At 42.5% G+C, this 21,147-nt stretch overlaps 1 protein-coding gene across 7 annotated transcripts in view; it reads right to left on the bottom strand.

The window, feature by feature from the left end:
* SUCO (SUN domain containing ossification factor) overlaps positions 1-21,147 on the bottom strand; it is a 238,504-nt gene that overhangs the window by 159,987 nt on the left and 57,370 nt on the right. For all 7 annotated transcript variants that reach the window (XM_029618558.1, XM_029618553.1, XM_029618554.1 and 4 more), the window contains exons 3-4: positions 12,558-12,671; positions 7,121-7,269 (exon numbers count right to left, since the gene is read on the bottom strand). In XM_029618558.1, the coding sequence (XP_029474418.1) occupies positions 7,121-7,269; positions 12,558-12,671 (263 nt within the window). The remainder of the gene's footprint in view (positions 1-7,120; positions 7,270-12,557; positions 12,672-21,147) is intronic.

Below are 21,147 nucleotides of genomic sequence, written 5' to 3'. Positions count from 1 at the left end.
CCTGTTTTCTTTGGAATGAGGAAATATCGGGAGTAGAATACTCTGCCCTGCTGAGGCTGGGGCACTGGTTCTATGGCCCTGGATTTCAGAAGGGTGGATAATTCTATTTGAAGTTGAGGAATGTGATTTCTGTTGGGAGGAATCAGAGGTGCTTGAAGCTCTGTAGGTACTGTTAGGAAATTGAGCGTGTACCCCTGGAATATGATGGAAAGAACCCATTGATCTGTTATGGTTTTCCATGTGCTGTAAAAATGGGATAACCTTCCCCCCCCCCCAGTAAAAGTGTGAGTGAGGATTCAGAGATTGGCTGGGTTCTCTGGAGAAGTTCTCAAAAGCCAGCTGTGGGACCTGTTTGAGTGGCAGGTGCAGGTCTGGTTGTTCTTTGTTGGTGAGGTTGTGGCCTGTGCTGGGTTCTTGGTTGGCGAGGCCTATTTGCAGGTGGATAGTATCTTTTAGGACGGTAATAGGGCCTGCGAATATCCCTTCGCTGGGTACGACGTACAGCGTGGGTAGTGTTATCATGAGGCATGGAAGATAACTGCCTTAAGGTCTCTGTATGCTCTTTTAGCTGAGAGACCGCTTCCTGAACTTTTGTCCCAAATAAGTTATCCCCTGCACAGGGTAGGTCTACCAACTTTTCTTTCTTGGACCTCTGTTCTGAGGTCTGATGCTTTTAGCCAGGCCCATCTGCGAGCACTTATGCCAGAAGCTGCCACCCTTGAGGCTGTCTCAAATGAGTCATAGGCAGCTCTTACTTCATGTTTGCCGGCCTCAAAGGTTTTCTGAATTAGATTTTGTGCTGGCTCCCTGAATTCCTGGGGTAAAGATGGTATGAACTCCTCCATCAGCTTCCAGAGGTTCCTTTGGTACTGTGTGATGTACAACTCGTAGGCTGCAATTCTAGAATTGAGGATTGCACCTTGAAATACCTTTCTTCCAAATGAGTCCAAGAACCTATTATCCTTCCCTGGAGGATTAGAGGAGTGCACTCTTGATCTTTTTGCTTTTTTCTGTGCTGATTCTACCACCACAGAAGACTGAGGAAGTTGGGATTTCTGGAAACCTGGTGCAGGTTGGACTAAATAGGTGGAGTCCATTCTTTTATTGATGGGAAGAACAGAGCAAGGATGTTCCCACATTCTTTGAAGAAGTTGAAGAAGAATATCATGGATAGGTATTGCCATGACTTGCTTGGGGGGGGATCTACGAATTGTAGCACCTCAAGAGTTTGGTGACGGAGATCCTGCTCAGATTCTAATTTAAATGGAACAGAATCGGCCATCTCTTGGATAAAAGAGGAAAAAGTAAGGTCTTCTGGTGGAGACTTTCTTGGATGAGGAGGAGACTGGTCAGACATGAAAGTTTCTGAGGTGTCAGATTGTGTGTCACTCCAGGAATCATATTCTGGAGTATGAGGTCCTGGTTTTCCAGCTGGATGTGGAGGAGGTACACCAGAGGGTCCTGGAATGGGTTCTTGTGGAGAAGCCTCCTCTTCCACCGGGTTGGAAGGTAAGGAATCCAGGAGATCTTTATACTCAATACTTCAGAAAAAATATCTTGCTTCAGATATGTCCACTGCAGAAGGAAGTGGCATCGTAGATTTTGTCTTTGTCATCGCCGACATCGGTGTCTTTTCTCTCGATGACTGCTCGGTACCCATGGTGGGTATATACGGTGATGCCTGATGAAAAAGAGCAGGAAGCATCGATGGTATACTTGATGAAAAGGTAGGCATCGATGAGGGCATCGAAGTTAATGTAGTCGTTCGCTCTGGAGGGAGGAACGAATCCGGAAGCCAGACGGGGCCTTGCGCTGCTATGGTTGTTGTCGACATGGCAGTGAGTGGCATAGATCCAGTGGCCGGTGTCGAGTAAGCCTCCGTTGTCGAGGCAATTGTCGGCATCGGGCGGGTGCCCGGCATCGGGAAATGTCCCGGAATCGATGACACCGATGGAACAGACCTCGGTACTGATATCGGTGACGTCGATGTTAAAGGGGATGTCACCGGCATCAACGGAGATGCCGGCAGGTGTTCCTTAATCGCTTGTAAAACTGCCTCTTTTATGTAGGTTGTGAAGTCTTGTGGCATCGACGAAGGTGGTGCCACCGGAAGTGTCGATGCCTCCGTATGCTGCTGAAGAGATGTCAGAGTAGGCCCTTCAGGCACCGAGGCTATAGTAAGTTTAGGCTGTTTCGATAACTGTTCTCCTCGGCCAAGTGCCGACGGTGAAGCCGGGGCATTTCTGTGGCGATGTTTATGCTTAGGCCGTACGTCTACTGCCGAGTGTATCGACGATGTCGACGGGGTAGGGGAGGATTTATCTCCGGAACAGTCAACTCGGCGCTTTTTTAACAGTACCTTTTTCGATACTCCGGATGAAGATTTCGAAGAAGTAGCTGGAGAAGGTGTCAGTTGTAAACTGAATAGCTGTTGGATCTTCTCCTGGCGGAGCTTACGGCCTTTTGGCGTCATTTCTTGACATTTCTCACATGATGAAATGTCATGTTTTTTTCCGAGACATCTAACTCTTCGTGCGGATCGGTAACATACATTGTGCAGTTGCAAGTCGGGCATTTTTTAAATCCTGAGGACATCTTGACATCGACAACCGATGACAGGAAATTAAAAAAAAAAAACAAAAAACGAAATTCAAACGAAATTAATTCACCAGCCGGTGATATGTGAAAATATTTTTGAGACCCCTTAATGAAGAGAAATATATATTAGAAAATAACTCTGAGGTAAACTCAAGGGGCTCCGGTATCCGTGCTGCTGTCCAGCTGCGCGGAAAAACGAAGACTGAAGTGAGACCCCTGTGGCAGAGAATATCATGGCATGCTGGGCATGCCCAGTAGCCTCAGGCTGCCAGTCAAAAGTTTCTAGAAACTTTGACAGAAGTTTTCCCGCACTAGGGCTCCGTTGCTGAAGTCACCCATATGTGAGGACTAGCATCCTGCTTGTCCTGGGATAAATATAAATGATCTGGAAAGGAATACGACTAGTGAGGTTATCAAATTTGCAGATGATACAAAATTATTCAGAGTAGTTAAATCACAAGCAGACTGTGATACATTGCAGGAGGACCTTGCAAGACTTGAAGATTGGGCATCCAAATGGCAGATGACATTTAATGTGGACAAGTGCAAGGTGTTGCATATAGGGAAAAATAACCCATGCTGTAGTTACACGATGTTAGGTTCCATATTAGGAGCTACCACCCAGGAAAAAGATGTATGCATCATAGTGGATAATACTTTAAAATCGTCGGCTCAGTGTGCTGCAGCAGTCAAAAAAGCAAACAATGTTAGGAATTATTAGGAAGGGAATGGTTAATAAAACAGAAAATGTCATAATGCCTCTGTATCGCTCCATGGTGAGGCCGCACCTTGAATACTGTGTACAATTCTGGTTGCCGCATCTCAAAAAAAGATATAGTTGCGATGGAGAAGGTACAGAGAAGGGCAACCAAAATGATAAAGGGGATGGCACAGCTCCCCTATGAGGAAAGGCTGAAGAGGTTAGGCTTGGAGAAGAGACGGCTGAGGGGGGGGATATGATAGATGTCTTTAAGATTATAAGAGGTCTTGAACGAGTAGATGTGACTCGGTTATTTATACTTTCGAATAATAGAAGGACTAGGGGGCATTCCATGAAGTTAGCAAGTAACATATTTAAGACTAATCAGAGAAAATTCTTTTTCACTCAATGCACAATTAAGCTCTGGAATTTATTGCTTGAGGATGTGGTTAGTGCAGTTAGTGTAGCTGGGTTCAAAACAGGTTTGGATAAGTTCTTGGAGGAGAAGTCCATTAACGGCTATTAATCAAGTTTTCTTAGGGAATAGCCACTGCTATTAATTGCATCAGTAGCATGGGATCTTAGTGTTTGGGTAGTTGCCAGGTTCTTGTGGCCTGGTTTGGCCTCTGTTGGAAACAGGATGCTGGGCTTGATGGACCCTTGGTCTGACCCAGCATGGCAATTTCTTATGTTCTTATGACAAAGGATTTGCATTCACAAATAAGCATGGGGGTAGCTTGCTTGTTGCGGCAGTTACTACCCCAAACCAATTAAGCCTGATACTTCACTGCTTCAATGGCAGGGGGGAATGAACATAAGAGGATGTATATTCAGACAACTACCAACAAGGACTGAATTGCATAGTCTGAGTAAACAAATAAGCGTGGGAGTAGCTTGCTTGTTGCGGCAGTTACTACCCCAAACCAATTAAGCCTGATACTTCACTGCTTCAATGGCAGGGGGGAATGAACATAAGAGGATGTATATTCAGACAACTACCAACAAGGACTGAATTGCATAGTCTGAGTAAACAAATAAGCGTGGGAGTAGCTTGCTTGTTGCGGCAGTTACTAACCCAAACCAATTAAGCCTGATACTTCACTTTTATGCAGCTCCAGCACTGCTCTCTTCAATGGCAGGGGTGGAAGAAAATTAGAACCAAAAAAGTTACCAATAAGGGCCCTGACTTCAGCGGTTAGAGTAACAAATAAGTATGAGAAAAATAACTGTGAAAGCTTGCTGTTTGGTCTTCTTCTGCCATCATTTCTATGTTTGGGGGGATATCTTGTTTATGACTGCAAGTATTTCTGATGCTGATTATCTCATTAAGCTTTTAGTTCTCTCTTCTGGTGCCGATCTGTATTGCTGTTTTTATTTTGTGCTGTTGGCATGGTTGATTGTGTGAATTATATGTTTTATCATGTAGTATTGTATTTTGTTTTAATTTTGCACACCACTTTGAACTTTGTTGATAGTAAAAGCGGTATAGAAAAAAATTTAAATATGCTTGTTAAAAGAATCTTCTGAACCGATCATCCCACATCCAAATTAATGCCTACACAAAAGAATGCTAAAGTACCACTTAGTTTGTCATAAGAGAAACTCAAAAATAGTTGATTTTTTGTACACTGCCTCTTACTTAAAAATATTGGTAGCACCTCTACAAAATGCAGATTTTATTTTCAAAATGTAATTACTTCCTTTATTACTACAATAGTATAAAACACCAACAGGTTTTTCAAATGTGGACTTTGCTCTTGATATATAAGAACATAAGAAATTGCCATGTTGCGTCAGACCAAGGGTCCATCAAGCCCAGCATCCTGTTTCCAACAGAGGCCAATCCAGGCCATAAGAACCTGGCAAGTACCCAAACACTAAGAAGATCCCATGCTACTGATGCAATTAATAGCAGTGGCTATTCCCTAAGTAAACTTGATTAATAGCAGTTAATGGACTTCTCCTCCAAGAACTTATCCAAACCTTTTTTGAACCCAGCTACACTAACTGCACTAACCACATCCTCTGGCAACAAATTCCAGAGCTTTATTGTGCGTTGAGTGAAAAAGAATTTTCTCCGATTAGTCTTAAATGTGCTACTTGCTAACTTCATGGAATGCCCCCTAGTCATCCTATTATTCGAAAGTGAAAATAACCGAGTCACATCTACTCGTTCAAGACCTCTCATGATCTTAAAGACCTCTATCATATCCCCCCTCAGCCGTCTCTTCTCCAAGCTGAACAGCCCTAACCTCTTCAGCCTTTCCTCATAGGGAAGCTGTTCCATCCCCTTTATCATTTTGGTTGCCCTTCTCTGTACCTTCTCCATCGCAACTATATCTTTTTTGAGATGCGGCGACCAGAATTGTACACAGTATTCAAGGTGTGGTCTCACCATGGAGCGATATAGAGGCATTATGACATTTTCCGTTCTATTAACCATTCCCTTCCTAATAATTCCTAACATTCTATTTGCTTTTTTGACTGCTGCAGCACACTGAGCTGACGATTTTAAAGTATTATCCACTATGATGCCTAGATCTTTTTCCTGGGTGGTAGCTCCTAATATGGAACCTAACATCGTGTAACTACAGCAATGGAGAGATTACTTACCTGTTAATCTCGTTTTCCCCAGTGTAGGCAGATAGACTCATCACAAATGGGCACAATCAGAAGCGCTGCACAGCTGATTCTCTGCTTAGTGTAGTGAAAATAAAAAAGTCATGTCCTATCTTGCTTGTGAAACTGCAACTAAAGGATGTGATCAAATCTGAAAATTATGCATCAGCTCTCAAGCATGCCTGACTAGCTCATGACTCAAACCAGCACTTTCACCTCAGCTCCAGGCACACCTCAGATTATATTGCATTTTCCCGTGTTTAGGCGGCACCCCTTTTCATGAAAATTTAGTAGATAAGTCGACTTGTTAGATAAGATGTGAGTGATCACGGCGATGGGCTGTGAGAGGATGAGGTGTAGTAGATGAGTGCCCAGCATTCCAGACATACGTGGGAGGCGTCCTAGGGGGGAGTGCAAATGTTAGCGGGCTGCTTGGTGTGCAAGTGGCTTTTGGCGGGGCCATGTGGAGGAGCAAGCAGCACAGAGGCTTTGTCGATAAGGACAGACACTGAAAGCACCGCATATTAGTTGCACCGGCTTATAAAACGCAGTGATGGGAATGCCAGACAAAAACAAAACATCTTATACACCGGAAAATATGGTTATGCTCTTTGCAGAATACGGGAAGTGCACACTGGTGCTCTAAGCTCCAGAAGCCAAAGTACAGGAATGAAGGATAATGGAAAGTACTCTATGCCGAATGCAAGCCCACAATAATGCAGTAGTTTCACTATTGCAACTCAGAGAACAAAATGTATTTGTGGTCAATTAGTGCAAGAGTGATCAGATTACTCTTGCTGGCTGCGCCAAGCACAGATCTCCCATACCTAGAACCTTACAAGGTCTGTCAGGGATATTTTTTCTGAAACTGATGCACATCAGAAAGCAGCTCTGTATCCAGAGCAAATGTAAGAGCAGTAAGATTTATTCAGCAATGCTTTATAAATTCATGGCTTTCTACTGTTAGTTTTCATTGTCTTTAACAAGTTAATGGTATAAATCAGCATGAATCCGATCAGATATTAAAAAAAATGTGGAAAATATAAAATGGCATAGCCTACATATACAAAATACAGCTTACAAAATTGAATCTCTGGTTGTGTGCCTTAATAGCAAATTTTTAGCATATAAAGTGTCTAGGAAACATTAACATGTAAAGACATTTTAATAATGTTTTTTAAAAGTTAAAATTGAAAGGCTTACTCTGATTGGGAGTCTGGAGAGATCTTGGAGGGAGATGAACTGGAAATGTTTTCTATACTTCTAGCCAGGTGAGGAGCTGTGTCATCCAAGCTTTCTGAAGGGTCTGCTTCAAGTTTCCCAGGAGAATTTAGGGATTCTGCTCTTGTACCCTGTTAATTGTATTGGAATTTAGTACCAGAAGCTACAAGTATGAGTCCATCCCAGTGCACTGACAATTCCTAGTTGAATAGCATTGGTATTATCCTCCTGTCATTATTGGGGTTTTAATCTTGCCCAGAGAGTAAATCATTTCTCTGTATACTGTAGGACTCATACAGGGATATAGATGTGCCAGGCAAATGTTCAGTAAACTGAAAAATGAGATTTAATGTAGACAAAATAAAATAATGCAGTTGGGGACAACAGGCATGTGCAATATACTTTGAAGAGAAATACTTGTGGTCATTAACCAAGAAACAAACCTGGCTATGCTCGCCTACAAATTTAAGTAGTGGAAGTCAAAGATGGGCATGCATTAAACGGGATGAAAGGAATCGGGACAAAGACATTTCCACCATATTTTACTTTTGACAAACCACACTGAGTGTTCAATTTAGTTTTGGGTTTCACCATTCAAAACCTCTCTAAAATGTTACTGAGCTTATTTTGTACTTTTTTCTAAACCACACAAAGGCTTCAATGTGCTGAACTGTCCAAGCTGGAGCAATGCTTCTTATGAAAACAGATAAAAAGGGGGATTTACTTGCACTTTAAGGGATTTTGCAAGGGATTATTTTACCTTAAAGAGTAAGAACCCTACAGATATCCTCATCTGTAATGGACATAATTTTACAGCATTGGTAGTACTTAAACCAGATGGCTTAGGAGCCATCACTGCCCAGAAGAAATGAAGAAAAAACTAACTTTGAGAAAAAACCTCTTCAGAGACGAGGAGGAGAAAAACCCTGCGTGCAGACTGCTCGCGGGAAAAAAAAAAAAAGACTGAGGTAGCAAGGCAATCGCGCAGGATGCTCACCATGCAGCCGTACAAAGTTCAAAACTCTGTACTAACTGAGAAAACTCCCAGACAGCATGGCTAATTCAGCCCTGCTATCGACGGGAAAACTGAAATCTGACTGCCCGATTTGGAGGCTGGAAAGAATCTTGCAGAAATGACTACAGATGCAGTGTTTGCTTTATCTTCTAGATTATAACACAGGGATGCATACAATTATAAGGCAGGATTTCATGATCTCTGGTCCTTTGGCCAATCAACTGTGTAACCATGCAATAAAGACCAACAAGGAAAACAGATTCACATGGAACACACAAGCACTATGTTTACACATAATTACTGTATGCAGTGCACTCAAATGCAGAGGGTCTCTGTTACGTCCCCATACCAAAACACTTGATTCACAGTGTCAGATAAAATAAAGTCAACCAAAAGGAAACATTCTGCATATTCTTTTTAAATAAGGACTGGCAAAGGAAGAATTAAAAACCATTTTGTATGTGATTATTATATTGTCAACTATGAATATACTAATGCCTCTATTATAAATCTCCCCTATATACAATGAATTAACCATTATGGGGAATCAAACGACTTGAGCTCTAACTTCCAATGTCCGGTACTGATTTTATGGGTAATAACAGTTAATCTGGTTAACTGTGCACCCGTACTGTTTTTACTTTAATTATGGTATTTACTATGTATATATAAAAAAACCAAAAAAATATATAATAAAAAGTCTCATTTAAATGGATGCTTTAATCACCAAAACTCCCCATGTGAACTTGCTTAATTTCTTGTGCTGATCTTCATGTGGTCAATTTCAAGCAACAACTTTTCTTAAATGAGAAATAAAGAATTAAAAAAACAAAAAAAAAACAAAAACATGGCTCATGCCCGCCCAACACTGGTGGTATTTCAATGCTTGGCATGTGCCTGATGGGCTGGAAAGCTGGGTATAAACAAATGGATACTTATAATCAATGTAACATGCCCAACATCAAAGAAACAGCTAAAATTTCTCACAGCTTACTTAGTTTCAGCATTTCTCTTCATTCATCGACCACCTCCTTTCCTGCCGGATAGTGTGAATCATTATTGCTTTGTTTGTTAAATGGATTTGGACCAATCAAATTCCCTCCCAGAGCCGGTAGTTGCCTGTCAGGTTAGGTTGTGCGAAATACGCTATTTCCTCAAAGATCTTTATATCTATAAAAACATTAAGTTCCTGTTTATGATGAAAAACTGTTCTTCTAAACTTATACGACAGCCAATGATAATCAAAAAAGGCACAGATCTAAATGCAATCTCTGTAATCGTTGTACACAAAACACTGAACAGTTCCCTTGCTGGTCCACCTCGCAGTTAACAATGTGTTACTGATAGCTCTTTCACGTCAGTTATGCTGTTTTTAAGGCCCTATAAGTCCGTTGTTTGTTGGACAATGTAACCACTATCTTACGCTTTCCAATTCTCCCCTGCTGAGTTTCAAAAAGCAGAATATATCTTGTTAAACTAAAGCCAAACTGGGGTTGTATTTATAGCATTTGCCAATCACAGAGAGCAACTGTTACTACGAAAAAACCCTGATAGTTTGCGTGATCTTTTAGGTATAAACGCTGGTGTTCAAAGATGACTGGGGTATTTATTTAAATCGGTCCATCGTGTGCGAAGGGTTGTATTATATTAAAATCTCTTGTCCCAAGGGGCCTCAATAAGAAGATAGAGTGGTCGGTCTTTTACTAACATTTTAATGAGATTGTTAGCAAATTCACAATTTATAATTTGTGGACATGAGTCAATATCACTTGAGGATAGGACCCCCCATTTGGTCTGAGTTAAGTAAATGAAATAGAACTAGAAGATAACATACAACTTAAATAGGCATGGGGCCAAACCCATACTGAGGGTTGTACTGACTGGTTGGATATAGCACTTGCTTTCATGACAGTTAGGTGAAGAATATCTGATGCATTAAAGACACTGCACTAGCATGGACTCAGAAGTAGCGCAAAAAGGTGGACAAGAGATCTACCTTATAAATGGGCTCTGACCGACGGCCCGCAAATGCGCAGTAGAGACCAGCTCTACCGCGCATGTGCGGGCGAGCACGTCGGTCTGAGCCAGCGTCAGAAAGAAAAAAAATAGCGGCGTCCAGTGGCAGCAGCGGGCGGCGGCGGCGGTACCGGCAGCGGGCGGCGACGGCGGTAGCGAGTGGCGGCGACGGCGGTAGCGGCGACGGCGGGCGGTGGTAGCGGCCAGTAGCGAGGGAGGGAGAAGAGAGAGAGAGGGAGGGACGTACTGAGTGGGAGGGAGGGACGGAGAGAGAGAGTGGGAGGGAGTGACTGAGTGAGAGGGAGGGACTGAGGGGGAGGGACTGAGTGAGAGGGAGGGAGTGGGACTGAGTGAGAGGGAGAGGGGGGACTGAGTGAGAGGGAGTGGGACTGAGGGAGGGAGGGAGTGGGACTGAGGGAGAGTGAGTGGGGACTGAGGGAGAGTGAGTGGGACTGAGGGAGAGTGAGTGGGACTGAGGGAGAGAGGGGGGAGGGAGTGACTGAGTGAGAGGGAGGGATTGAGTGGGAGGGAGGGAGGGATTGAGTGAGGGGGAGGGACTGGGGGGGGGACTGAGTGAGAGGGAGGGAGTGGGACTGAGGGAGGGAGTGGGACTGAGGGAGGGAGTGGGGACTGAGTGAGAGTGAGTGGGACTGAGTGAGTGAGTGGGACGGAGTGAGTGAGAGGGAGGGAGTGAGTGAGAGGGAGGGAGTGAGTGAGACTGAGTGGGAGGGAGGGACTGAGTGAGAGGGGAGGGAGGGTGGGGAGGAGTGGGTGAGGGAGGGAGGTAGGGGGTGGTGAAGAGTGAGGGGAGAGAGAAAGAGGGGGAGGTGAGAGAGAGGGATGTAGCCCGTTTTAACGAGCTTAACGGCTTGTTCTAATATAATACAACCCTTCACACACAGTGGAGCCATTGGGGTATTTAATCGTCTTTGAACACCAGCGTTTATACCTAAAAGATCACAGAAACTTGGTATTTCTTCGTAGTAACAGTTGCTCTTGGTTATTGGCAAATGCTATAAATACAACCCGTTTGGCTTAAGTTTAACATGAAAACAGTGGATATATTCCGCCTTTTGAAATTCAGCATAGGAGAATTGGAAAGCATAAGATAGCGGTTACATTGTCCAAACAGCGGACCTATAGGGCCTTAAAAACAGTATAACTGACGTGAAAGAGCTATCAGTAACACACTGTTAATTGTGAGGTGGACCAGCAAGGGAACTGTTCAGTGTTGTGTACAACGATTACAGAGATGGCATTTGGATCGTTGCTTTTTTCTGATTATCAATGGCTGTTGTATACATAAGTTTAGAAGGACCGTTTTTCATCATAAATAGGAACTTAATTTTTTTTTATTTTTTTTTTTATAGTTATAAGGATCTTTTAGGAGGAAATAGCATATTTCACACAACCTAACCTGACAGGCGACTTCCGGCTCTGGGAGGGGATTTGATTGGTCCAAATCCATTTAAAAAGCAAAGCAATAATGATTCACATTATCTGACAGGAAAGGAGGTGGTCGATGAATGAAAAGAAATGCTGTAACCAAGCAAGTCGTGAAAATTTTAGCTTTTTGCTGTTGGGCATGTTACATTGATTTTAAGTATCCATTTATGTTTATACCCAGCTCTCCAGCCCCTGAGGCAGACGCTGGGCATTAAAACATGGCCAATGTCGGGCAAGCATGAGCACTGATTTAAGAAAAGAAGTTGTTGCTTGAAATTATGATCGTATGAAACACTCAAGTTCCAAAAAAAATGTGTTGAACAGCACAAGAAATTAAGCTCACAGGGGGGGAGTTTTGGTGATGAAAGCATAATTTAAATGATGAGACGACTTATACATAGTAAATACCATAATTAAAGTAAAAATGGTGCGGGTGCGCAGTTTGAGTTTTAAGCAGATTAACTGTTATTACCCATAAAATCAGTACCGGACATCAGAAGTTAGAGCTCAGTCGTTTGATTCCCCATGTTGGTTAATTTATTGTGATTATTATATGACAAAAGAATAGGTCCAGCAGGCAAACTCTTAACATGAAAAAGCACAAGCATATGTATGGCTAACCACATGTTAAATCTTCAAACCTGTTAATGGTAGATGCATATTCTCCCATTAGTTTAATTCAGTAAGACTGAAGCCCCAGTAATGAAGCGGTTACAGCCAATGAACAGTGGATGCACAAAGATGGCATGCACAGAAATACGGTATTCTGTACAATGAATTCTCTCTAATTCCATGTACAATGCATGTTTATGTTTTATTCAGAAATCTGACTGATTGGTATCTTTCCTGCAGTTCAGAAGCTTTTACTTATTTTCCTAAGGTATTCTTAACTGCTGCAAAATTTTGGACCATACTGAAGAAAGTTTCTGAAATACAGCTTGCCTGATTCTCATGGTTCTCACACTCTTCTAATAAATTATCTTCTCCTGTAGAAGCTGATGACTTTGAGTCCACATTTTCTGAAGTCTCAGGGTCTCTGAATTTGACAGCTTCCTCCTAGAACATAAAATCGAAGAGATAACCTTCACACAGTCTCAAATTCCAAGCTCATTTTTCTATGCCAATATTAAACAAATGCAGATATTGTACATGGCTCATACGTGGCTACACACTGGGTGTTTGCCTCAGAAAGAGGCTGCATAAACCCACCTGCCAAAATTGAACAAGTCCAAGGCATTCCTACATTCTGAATACTGGACTGTGTGCAGTTCCTATCACCTCATATTAAAAAGGAAAAACAGTACACTTGGAAAAGGTAAGAGGAGGGCAACAAGGATGATTAGTGATATGGAACAGATTCTATATAAAAAAAAACCTTCAAGAGGGCTCTTCAGTTTAGAAAAGATAACTAGTACGATTAAAGAGAATATGAAATTATGAAACGTGGAGAAAGTAGAGAGAAATTACTACTCATCTAATTTCCTTTCCTCTAACAAGGGCAGACCAATCCCCCAACCTTTGCAAGCAGATGGAGATTGAGTAAGAAGCTGTCATGGATATATAGTCCCACCCCGATATCAGCCCACCAGTATTCTCTGTAAAAGTCCTCGTGGAAGGGGATCTAATACGTTTTAGCAAAGCAATCTCAGCAGCCACATAGGCGGCCGTAATGACTTCTTTAACCCAATGGGCTATCATTGCCCATGTCGCTAGTGCTCCTTTCTTACCGCCACCGTTGGAACAAACAGGTGATCCAATTTCTGAACAGATTTAGTCACCTCTAAGTCCCGCAACAAATGTCGTTTGACATCCAAGGAATGCAAAGGCGATGCTGTCACCTCTGTCCCTGACCAAGGTGGGCAAGGAATTGGACCAATTGAAATGAAACTCCGGAACCATTTTTGGCAAAAAAAAAAAAAAAAGGAGGGCACAGTCCCAAAGCTGTACTGCTCAGTCATATGTAGAAAAGGCTTGCAGCAAGAAAGAGCCTGCAGCTTAAAGATCCAATTTGCCGAATAGATTGCGATCAGAAAAAAACGACTTCAAGGTAAACAGCTGCAAGGAAAAAGCACGCAGTGACCAAAAGGTCAGACCTGCCAGAATTCCAGGTCCAAATTAAGGTTCCACAGAGGAACCAGAAGCCGGAAAGGGAAACAAAGATGCTTAACTCCCTTCAAGAAAGGAGACATGTCGGGAAGACAAAAGGCCCTCATTTGACTCACCACCTATAACAACCAAGGGCTGCAACTTGAATCTTCAAGGTATTAAGGTGTCGCAGAAGGACAAAGATAGTAAGCCTTGCCCAGTGATGGCACTCATTAATTGGTCGCATAAAACCCAGCTGATGTGTGCTGCCCCCATGCACTCAAATATGGAATTCCAGGGCCACCGGATCCTATTTAACGACTTTTCTGCACATGTGGCTGCCATGCAAAAGGAACTCATTCCTGCGTGCTCCAACCTGCACAAATGGGGGGATACGCTTCGCTTTATTATTCCCTGCTAAACTGCATGTACATCACGATAATAAGGTGCTTTACTTCTCTAAAAAGGACGAAGCATCGGCATTCTTGACTACCTTGGAGCGTGGAGCAGCGAGCTGAGCACCTTTGGGCAGTGTTCAGGGCCTGGTTCATTTGTTCTTTCAGTTTGAGTTACTGTTTCCTACGTATGGAGACCTCCATGGAAGACTGTTGCTAAAGGATGAGGATGTCCTGACTTCTCAGAGGTGTCTGGAGGACTTTCGGATTTGGTTTCCTTTCTTTACAGACCATTTTCAATGTTGGACTGTTTGAGCACATTCCAGTTATCTTTTTGGCCCATCGCCTGGACTTAATGTAGCTTTGCATAGCAATGTTGCTTGCTCTCACCTCTCCTGACTTATGTCTGAAGATCATATCTGTTGATCTTGTAACGAGCATTACACCCCTGGTCTTTTTTGCTATTGTGGGATGGAGGATGCCCAGAGGGATGCCCCATAGTGCAGGGTACTGTGTTGGCCCTGTCAGGGGATGTTTGTGCCACTTGGAGCAGGAGGGAAGTATTTTGGATGTATAACAGTTGTATGGGTGTGTATATGGCTGTTGGTACGACTAGTGGGATCTGGGGGATGATTCTTATGTTCGGGTGTTTATATACTACAGACATGAGAAGAGACATTTGGTACATGGCTGTTGTCTAGGCTGGGAGGCCCCAGGTTTGTGTTTATATGGCATCTGACTGGCCCTTTCATGGGCTGTGTATTCACTACCTGTTTTACTGAGAATTATGGTGCAGGTTAAATTTTGCTCGCTAAATGTAGATGGAATTCATTCCCCAGTAAAATATAGAAAGTTACTCTTGCTACAAGAGACCACTTTTCTGATGCAGAGCATGCGAAACCGAAGGAAGACTGGGTGGGGCAGTGTGCCTATTCTTTTTCTTCCAGGAAGCGTGAGCATCCTTATTCACAGTTATCTTTTCAAATGGAGCGTATAATCCAAGATAAAGAGGGCAGGGTATGTTGTAACTGCAGGATTGCTCCTCCAGCAGAGGGTGGTTGTTTGTAATCTATATGTGCCCAATGTGTACTCCTATTAATTCTTTACTCACCTCGTGGGCTCACTTTCCCAATTTGCAGGCTACTGCTTAGTGGTAGGTGGGGATTGTGGCTGATAGAATGAAGGACTGCAAGCCTCCCAAGCACACAGATTGAAAAGGAGATCAGCTGGGGATTCACTTTCTTCGTCTAGAACTAGGCTTATTAGATGTTTGACGTATGCTTCATCTGGGAGAACAGGATTTTACCTTCTATTCTAATCCTCACAACTCTTACTCCCGTTTGGATTTCTGAGAAGGTTTCTGAGAAGGTTTTCCTGGTATCTGTGAACCTACTATTGGTACTATTTCCCTAACCAATCATGCTCCAATGTCTATGAGAGTGTCCCCAACAATAGTCTTTTTCCTGGCATATGAGCCCTGAACTTTACTCTGATAAGATGTTTGATGATTATCTGACTAAGTGCTGGGCAGATATATCTAAAGTTTGATGACACTCCTGGTACTTCCCCTCATATGCTTTGGGAGGCGGGTAAAGCTGTAATGAGGGGGCAGATTACTGCCTATGAGGCAAACACTAAGCACATACGTAATGCAGAAATTTTACACAGTTAAAGCCCTAAAAGCTGCACAATAACACATGGTTGATTTATCGGATTCCACTAAATTTCAAGTGGACCAAGCGCGTGAAGCCTTGAATAATTTGTTGTTCCAGTAGGCTTCTAAATCTCTTCGATTTTTTCAGTTCTATCACTTGCCAATTTGGTCCGAACTCAGGGTCCCAGATCTTACATAACTGGTATCAAAGATCATACTGGTGCTCAAGCTGACATTTCAGCCCATTTTCTGGAATATTAAAGTGGCCTTTATAATAGTAAATTAATGAATTCTGAAGTTAGAGTATTTTTTTCAGGATTTCCTATGGCCAGATCAATTTCTGGAAGTGACAGAGACTCAACGCTCCTATTAGAAAGGGTGAAATTTTTTCAGTCATACAGAGCCTGAAAGTAGGTAAAGCTGCAGGGCCCGCTAGCCTGGGACTGAAATTTTTTGAATTTTGAAGTTGCCGATGCTTCATGTATTAGCTCACATTTACAATAAGTTGGCTTCCTCAGAGGATCTGGCCCTGGTTATGAACCAATACATGATAGTAGTATTGCCTAAGAAAGGTAAAGACCCCTCAGAGGTGGGCTCCTACTGTCCTATTTCTTTGATAAACAGACATGAACATTTTGGCTGCTGTGCTAGCAAACAGGCTTCATGAGGTTCTCCCTGTATTAATTCACCCTGACCAGACTGGATTTGTAAAAGGGAGACAAGGTGTGAAAAATGTTCGTAGACTTAAAGCAATGTTAACCCAGAATTAGCTGTCCTTAGTTTAGATGCAGAAAAGACTACTGATTCAGTTTTGTGGGGGTACATGTTTTGGGTGCTACAAACGTATGTTTTTTCTGGTAGGCTGCTACAGTGGCTTAGGGTTATGTATACTGATTAATGCAGAGATGCAGGGTCCGCTAGGGATGCCCTCTTTCCCTTCTTTTGGCCATAGAACCCTTGGCAGTCAAGCTGCGCAAGGAAAAGAAGTTTCCGGGCATTTATATTGGCACCCACCTTTTAAAGATCGCTATATTTGTAGATATTCTTTTGTTTGTGGACCTCCCTCAGGACAGTATTCCTGCCATCGAAAGTGAGAAATGTATAAATGACAGCGGGCTTGAAAATTAATTTCTACGTCTGAGGCCCTGGCACTGGCCCCCCCGCCCTAATGATACGCTGGGAGGGTCCTTTCCCCCTGGTGTGGACTCATTCTAAAATAAGATATCTGGAGGTTTGGATACACAGGACTTAGCTATGTTGCACGAGTTAAACATTAGAGAGGTCATCTCACAGATTCGGTCTCAGGTGGTGGCGTGGCAATCTTTGCTGCTCTCCCTTTTTGATAGAAATGCGCTTCTCAAAATGGTGATTGTTCCAAAAATTATATACAAGCGCAAATGTTACCCTGCTAGCTTTCAGTGCGGGACTGGAATAAGCTGCATTCTTCTCTCTTATTTAAGGCTTTTATATACAGACTTTGATACAAATCAAATCAACTCGGTTTACATCGAACTAAGCAGTAAATACAATTAACCAATCAACAAGAGATAATTAATTCAAGGAGCATAAAAGTTACATTATAACAAGGATGCCTTAACTGGGAGTAGGAAATAAAGAGAGGGTGAACGAAAATAAATACTATATACAAAAGAGGGGGGCAAGAAGCCGACCTCTAATAGTTACTATGCATGAAATGTGGATTATTTGTTTACATAAGTGAGTGATGGAACAATACTAGATCAGGCAATGGGGTTTGTAGTGGGGAAGGCTTGGCTGAACAGCCATGTCTTTAGTTTCTTTTTAAAAGTTAGTAGACAGGTCTCCAGTCTGAGGTCTAGAGGCATGGCGTTCCAGATGGAAGGGCCTGCGGTAGAGAATGACCAGTCTCTGATGTTTGAGTGGTGCACTAATTTGATTGGAGGAACATGTAAGGATCCCTTGTAGGCATCCCTTAAGGGTCTGGCCGCCGAGTGCAATCTGAGAGGATGAAGCAGATCAAGAGGGGTCTGTTGGTGGATATTTTTATGAATGATTGTGAGTGATTTATGAAGGATCCTGAAGTTTACTGGGAGGCAATGAAGGTCTTTTAGAATGGGAGAGATATGCTCTCTCCGATTGGTATTTGTCAAAATTCTTGCCGCTGCATTTTGAAGCAACTGGAGAGGTTTAATAGTAGAGGCTGGGCGACCTTGCAAAATGGAATTGCAATAGTCGATCTTGGAGAACAGAATAGCTTGGAGGACGGATCTAAAATCATAATGGAATAGGAGCGGTTTGAGTTTGAGTACTTGTAGAAGCACTCTTTTGTGGTATGTTTTATAAAATGCTTTAGGTTCAGGTGACTGTCAATTAAGACTCCAAGATCTCTAGCATGGGATATTTGTGTAATAGCTTGCGATTGGTGAAGGATGGGATTGCCTTCTGGAGTAATTAGCAAAAGTTTGGTTTTGGAAGTGTTGAGCACAAGATTGAGGCTTGATAGGTGATGGTTGATCGTTTGCAGGTGAGAGTTCCATAACCTGAGTGTTGAGTCCAGTGAGTTTGATATGGGGATTAAAATTTGAACGTCATCTGCGTATATATAGAATTTGAGTTTGAAGTTTGAGAGTAGGTGACAGAGAGGGAGTATGTAAATGTTAAACAGGGTGGGTGATAAGGAGGAGCCCTGGGGGACTCCAAATGGTGCATTAGTATGAGGTGATTCCTTGTTTTTGATTTTTACCTTATAGCCTCTATTGCTAAGGAAAGATTCGAACCATCTAAGGGCTGAACCTGCAATTCCTATGTCTGAAAGCCGGTTAAGAAGGATATTATGGTTTACCTCTTTGGAAGGATATTATGGTTAACCTCTTTGGAAGGTTAAAGGAGCACACAAGTCATGGCAAACTGGAATGCTCTAAAGACGTGTGGGGGAGGCTCTAGACCTTTTTAATTTGCGGGTGTATAATGTAGCTTGTCAGCTGAGATTTATAGGTGAATGGCTCTGGTAAATACTCTTGTTGCAAGCCGGGGTTGGTTCTCGGTCACTGTATCTCATCCAAGTCCCGCCTGGAGAAAGGCATCCGCTAGCATACCCTAGAATTTTGATAAACCCGTGTACACTGGCTTGGAGATGGCCTCGTAAGCAATGGGGTTTGAGCGGATTCTCAATCTCTGCTGCTCCTGTTTGTAGGTAACAGAGGTCCGTTCCCCCCCCCCGGGGGTGGAATATGCTTCTATTTTTTGGGGCTGGGCCAAATTAGGGGGTTCAGTTTTTCACAATTATAATGTTGTAATACTACTGACATTGTCTCTTTCTTTGCCTATCTTCTAGCCAGGCATTATTTAAATTCCCTGCAATGGGCAGGAAGTTACTTTTGCTGACACCCTACAAGACTCTGCTCTCATGCACAAAACAATAACAGGATGACAGCATATGTAAACGGTTGCTGCAGCCCCTCTGCAATTCCTGAAGGGCTGTTTCAAGGCACTCCACCATTGTTCAATTGACATTAGTCAGAGCTGCAGTTTAAACTACTACATCATGCTTACTTTGATATATGTAGACACCAGGTTGGTATGGTGTCCACCCCACTGTGCATGAAATGTAAACATGATGAGGGTTTTTTACTGCACCGCCTGTTTACTGTCCTACATTGGAAGTATTTTGGAAAGAAATACTATCTGATCAGCAGGTGTATTGGGTTGGAGGTGGCTAAGCATGGTAAGGCTCTCCCTTTCTGGTGTAGTTGTAGGCATGTTTAGCAGGATCACATTAGAGACAAATTTACTTGGTTGGCTCTGACTTGATTAATAGCCGTTAATGGACTTCTCCTCCAAGAACTTATCCAAACCTTTTTTGAACCCAGCTACACTAACTGCACTAACCACATCCTCTGGCAACAAATTCCAGAGCTTTATTTATTTATTTAACACTTTTTTATACCGGCCTTCATAGTAAAAACCATATCGGATCGGTTTACATAAAACAAGGGTATAACTGAAGCAATAAAAAAGTAATTAACAAGAGAAGTGAATAAGGTAAAGTTACATTTAACAAGGAGTAAAAAACTTGGGAAGCTTAAGAGCTGGAAGAAAGTTAAAGGCAAAAGGTAATTAAAGAAGCATAATACAAAAAGGAATTTGGATTAGAGCAAAAGATGCTTTAATCAGTGAGTGCCAGAGTCCTTCGTTTGAATGGTTGGAGGACTTTAATCTTCTACGTCCAAGTGAGGAAAAAGATGACTAAGGATTGTCTGGAGGATCATCGAAGGCTTGGTGGAATAGCCACGTCTTAAGTTTTTTTCTGAACGTAATGAGACAGGGTTCTAATGGGAGGCTTGAAGGAATGTTGTTCCAAATAGATGGACCTGCTATTGAAAAAGCTCGGTCTTTGGTCAAGGAAAGGCGTGAAGCTTTAGTTGGGGGGTAATTCAAAGTACCTTTATGATTATCTCTAATTGGCCTGTTGGAGGAATGAAGTTTGAAGGGTATTTCAAGGTTGAGTTGGAGTTGGTGATGGATGGATTTATGAATTAGGGTGATTGATTTGTAAAGGATTCTAAAATTTACTGGTAGCCAATGTAGGTTTCTGAGGATGGGTGAGATGTGATTTCCTCGGCTGGTGTTAGTCAGTAATCTCGCTGCAGCATTTTGTATCATCTGAAGCGGTTTAGTGGTCGATTTGGGATAGGCCAAGGAGGAGGGCACTGCAATAGTCTATCTTGGAAAATAACAACGCCTGGAGTACTGTCCTGAAATCTTGGAAAAATAGAAGTGGCTTGAGTCGTTTCAGAACCTGGAGTCTGTAAAAGCAGTCTTTGGATGTAGTATTAACCATTTTCTTAAGGTTTAGTCTATTATCCAGAATTACTCCTAGATCTCTCACCTGCTTATGAGTGATGTATGCGTTGTGAGGGTATGGAATGGGAATATTTTTTTCATTTGCAGAGATGAGGAGGAGCTCCGTCTTCGAGGAGTTAAAGACCAGATTTAGTCTATTGAGGAGGTTAGTGATAGATATAAGGCAGTTATTCCAGTGGGAGAGTGTTTTTGAAATAGATTCTGTAATAGGTATAAGAATCTGTACATCGTCTGCATACAGATAATGAATTAAATTAAGGTCGGATAGCAATTGGCAAAGGGGGAGGAGGTAAATATTAAAAAGGGTTGGGGAAAGGGAAGATCCTTGTGGTACGCCTAGGTTGGATTTTGTTAATGGCGATTCTTTGTTGTTGATTTTACTTTGAAGGATCTATTGTAGAGGAAAGATTTGAACCAACTATGGGCAGATCCTGAGATACCAATATCTGTTAGGCGATCCAGGAGAATGGAGTGGTTGACGGGGTCAAACGCCGCGGAGATGTCTAACAGGACTAATAAAAAGGAGTAGCCTTTGTCTAGACCCATTATAATATGA

Source organism: Rhinatrema bivittatum, chromosome 10 (genome assembly GCF_901001135.1).
Source record: "Rhinatrema bivittatum chromosome 10, aRhiBiv1.1, whole genome shotgun sequence".
Classification (NCBI taxonomy): domain Eukaryota; kingdom Metazoa; phylum Chordata; class Amphibia; order Gymnophiona; family Rhinatrematidae; genus Rhinatrema; species Rhinatrema bivittatum.
The sequence above is the reverse complement of the archived record's forward strand: the minus strand, read 5'-3'. Positions and strand labels throughout refer to the sequence as shown.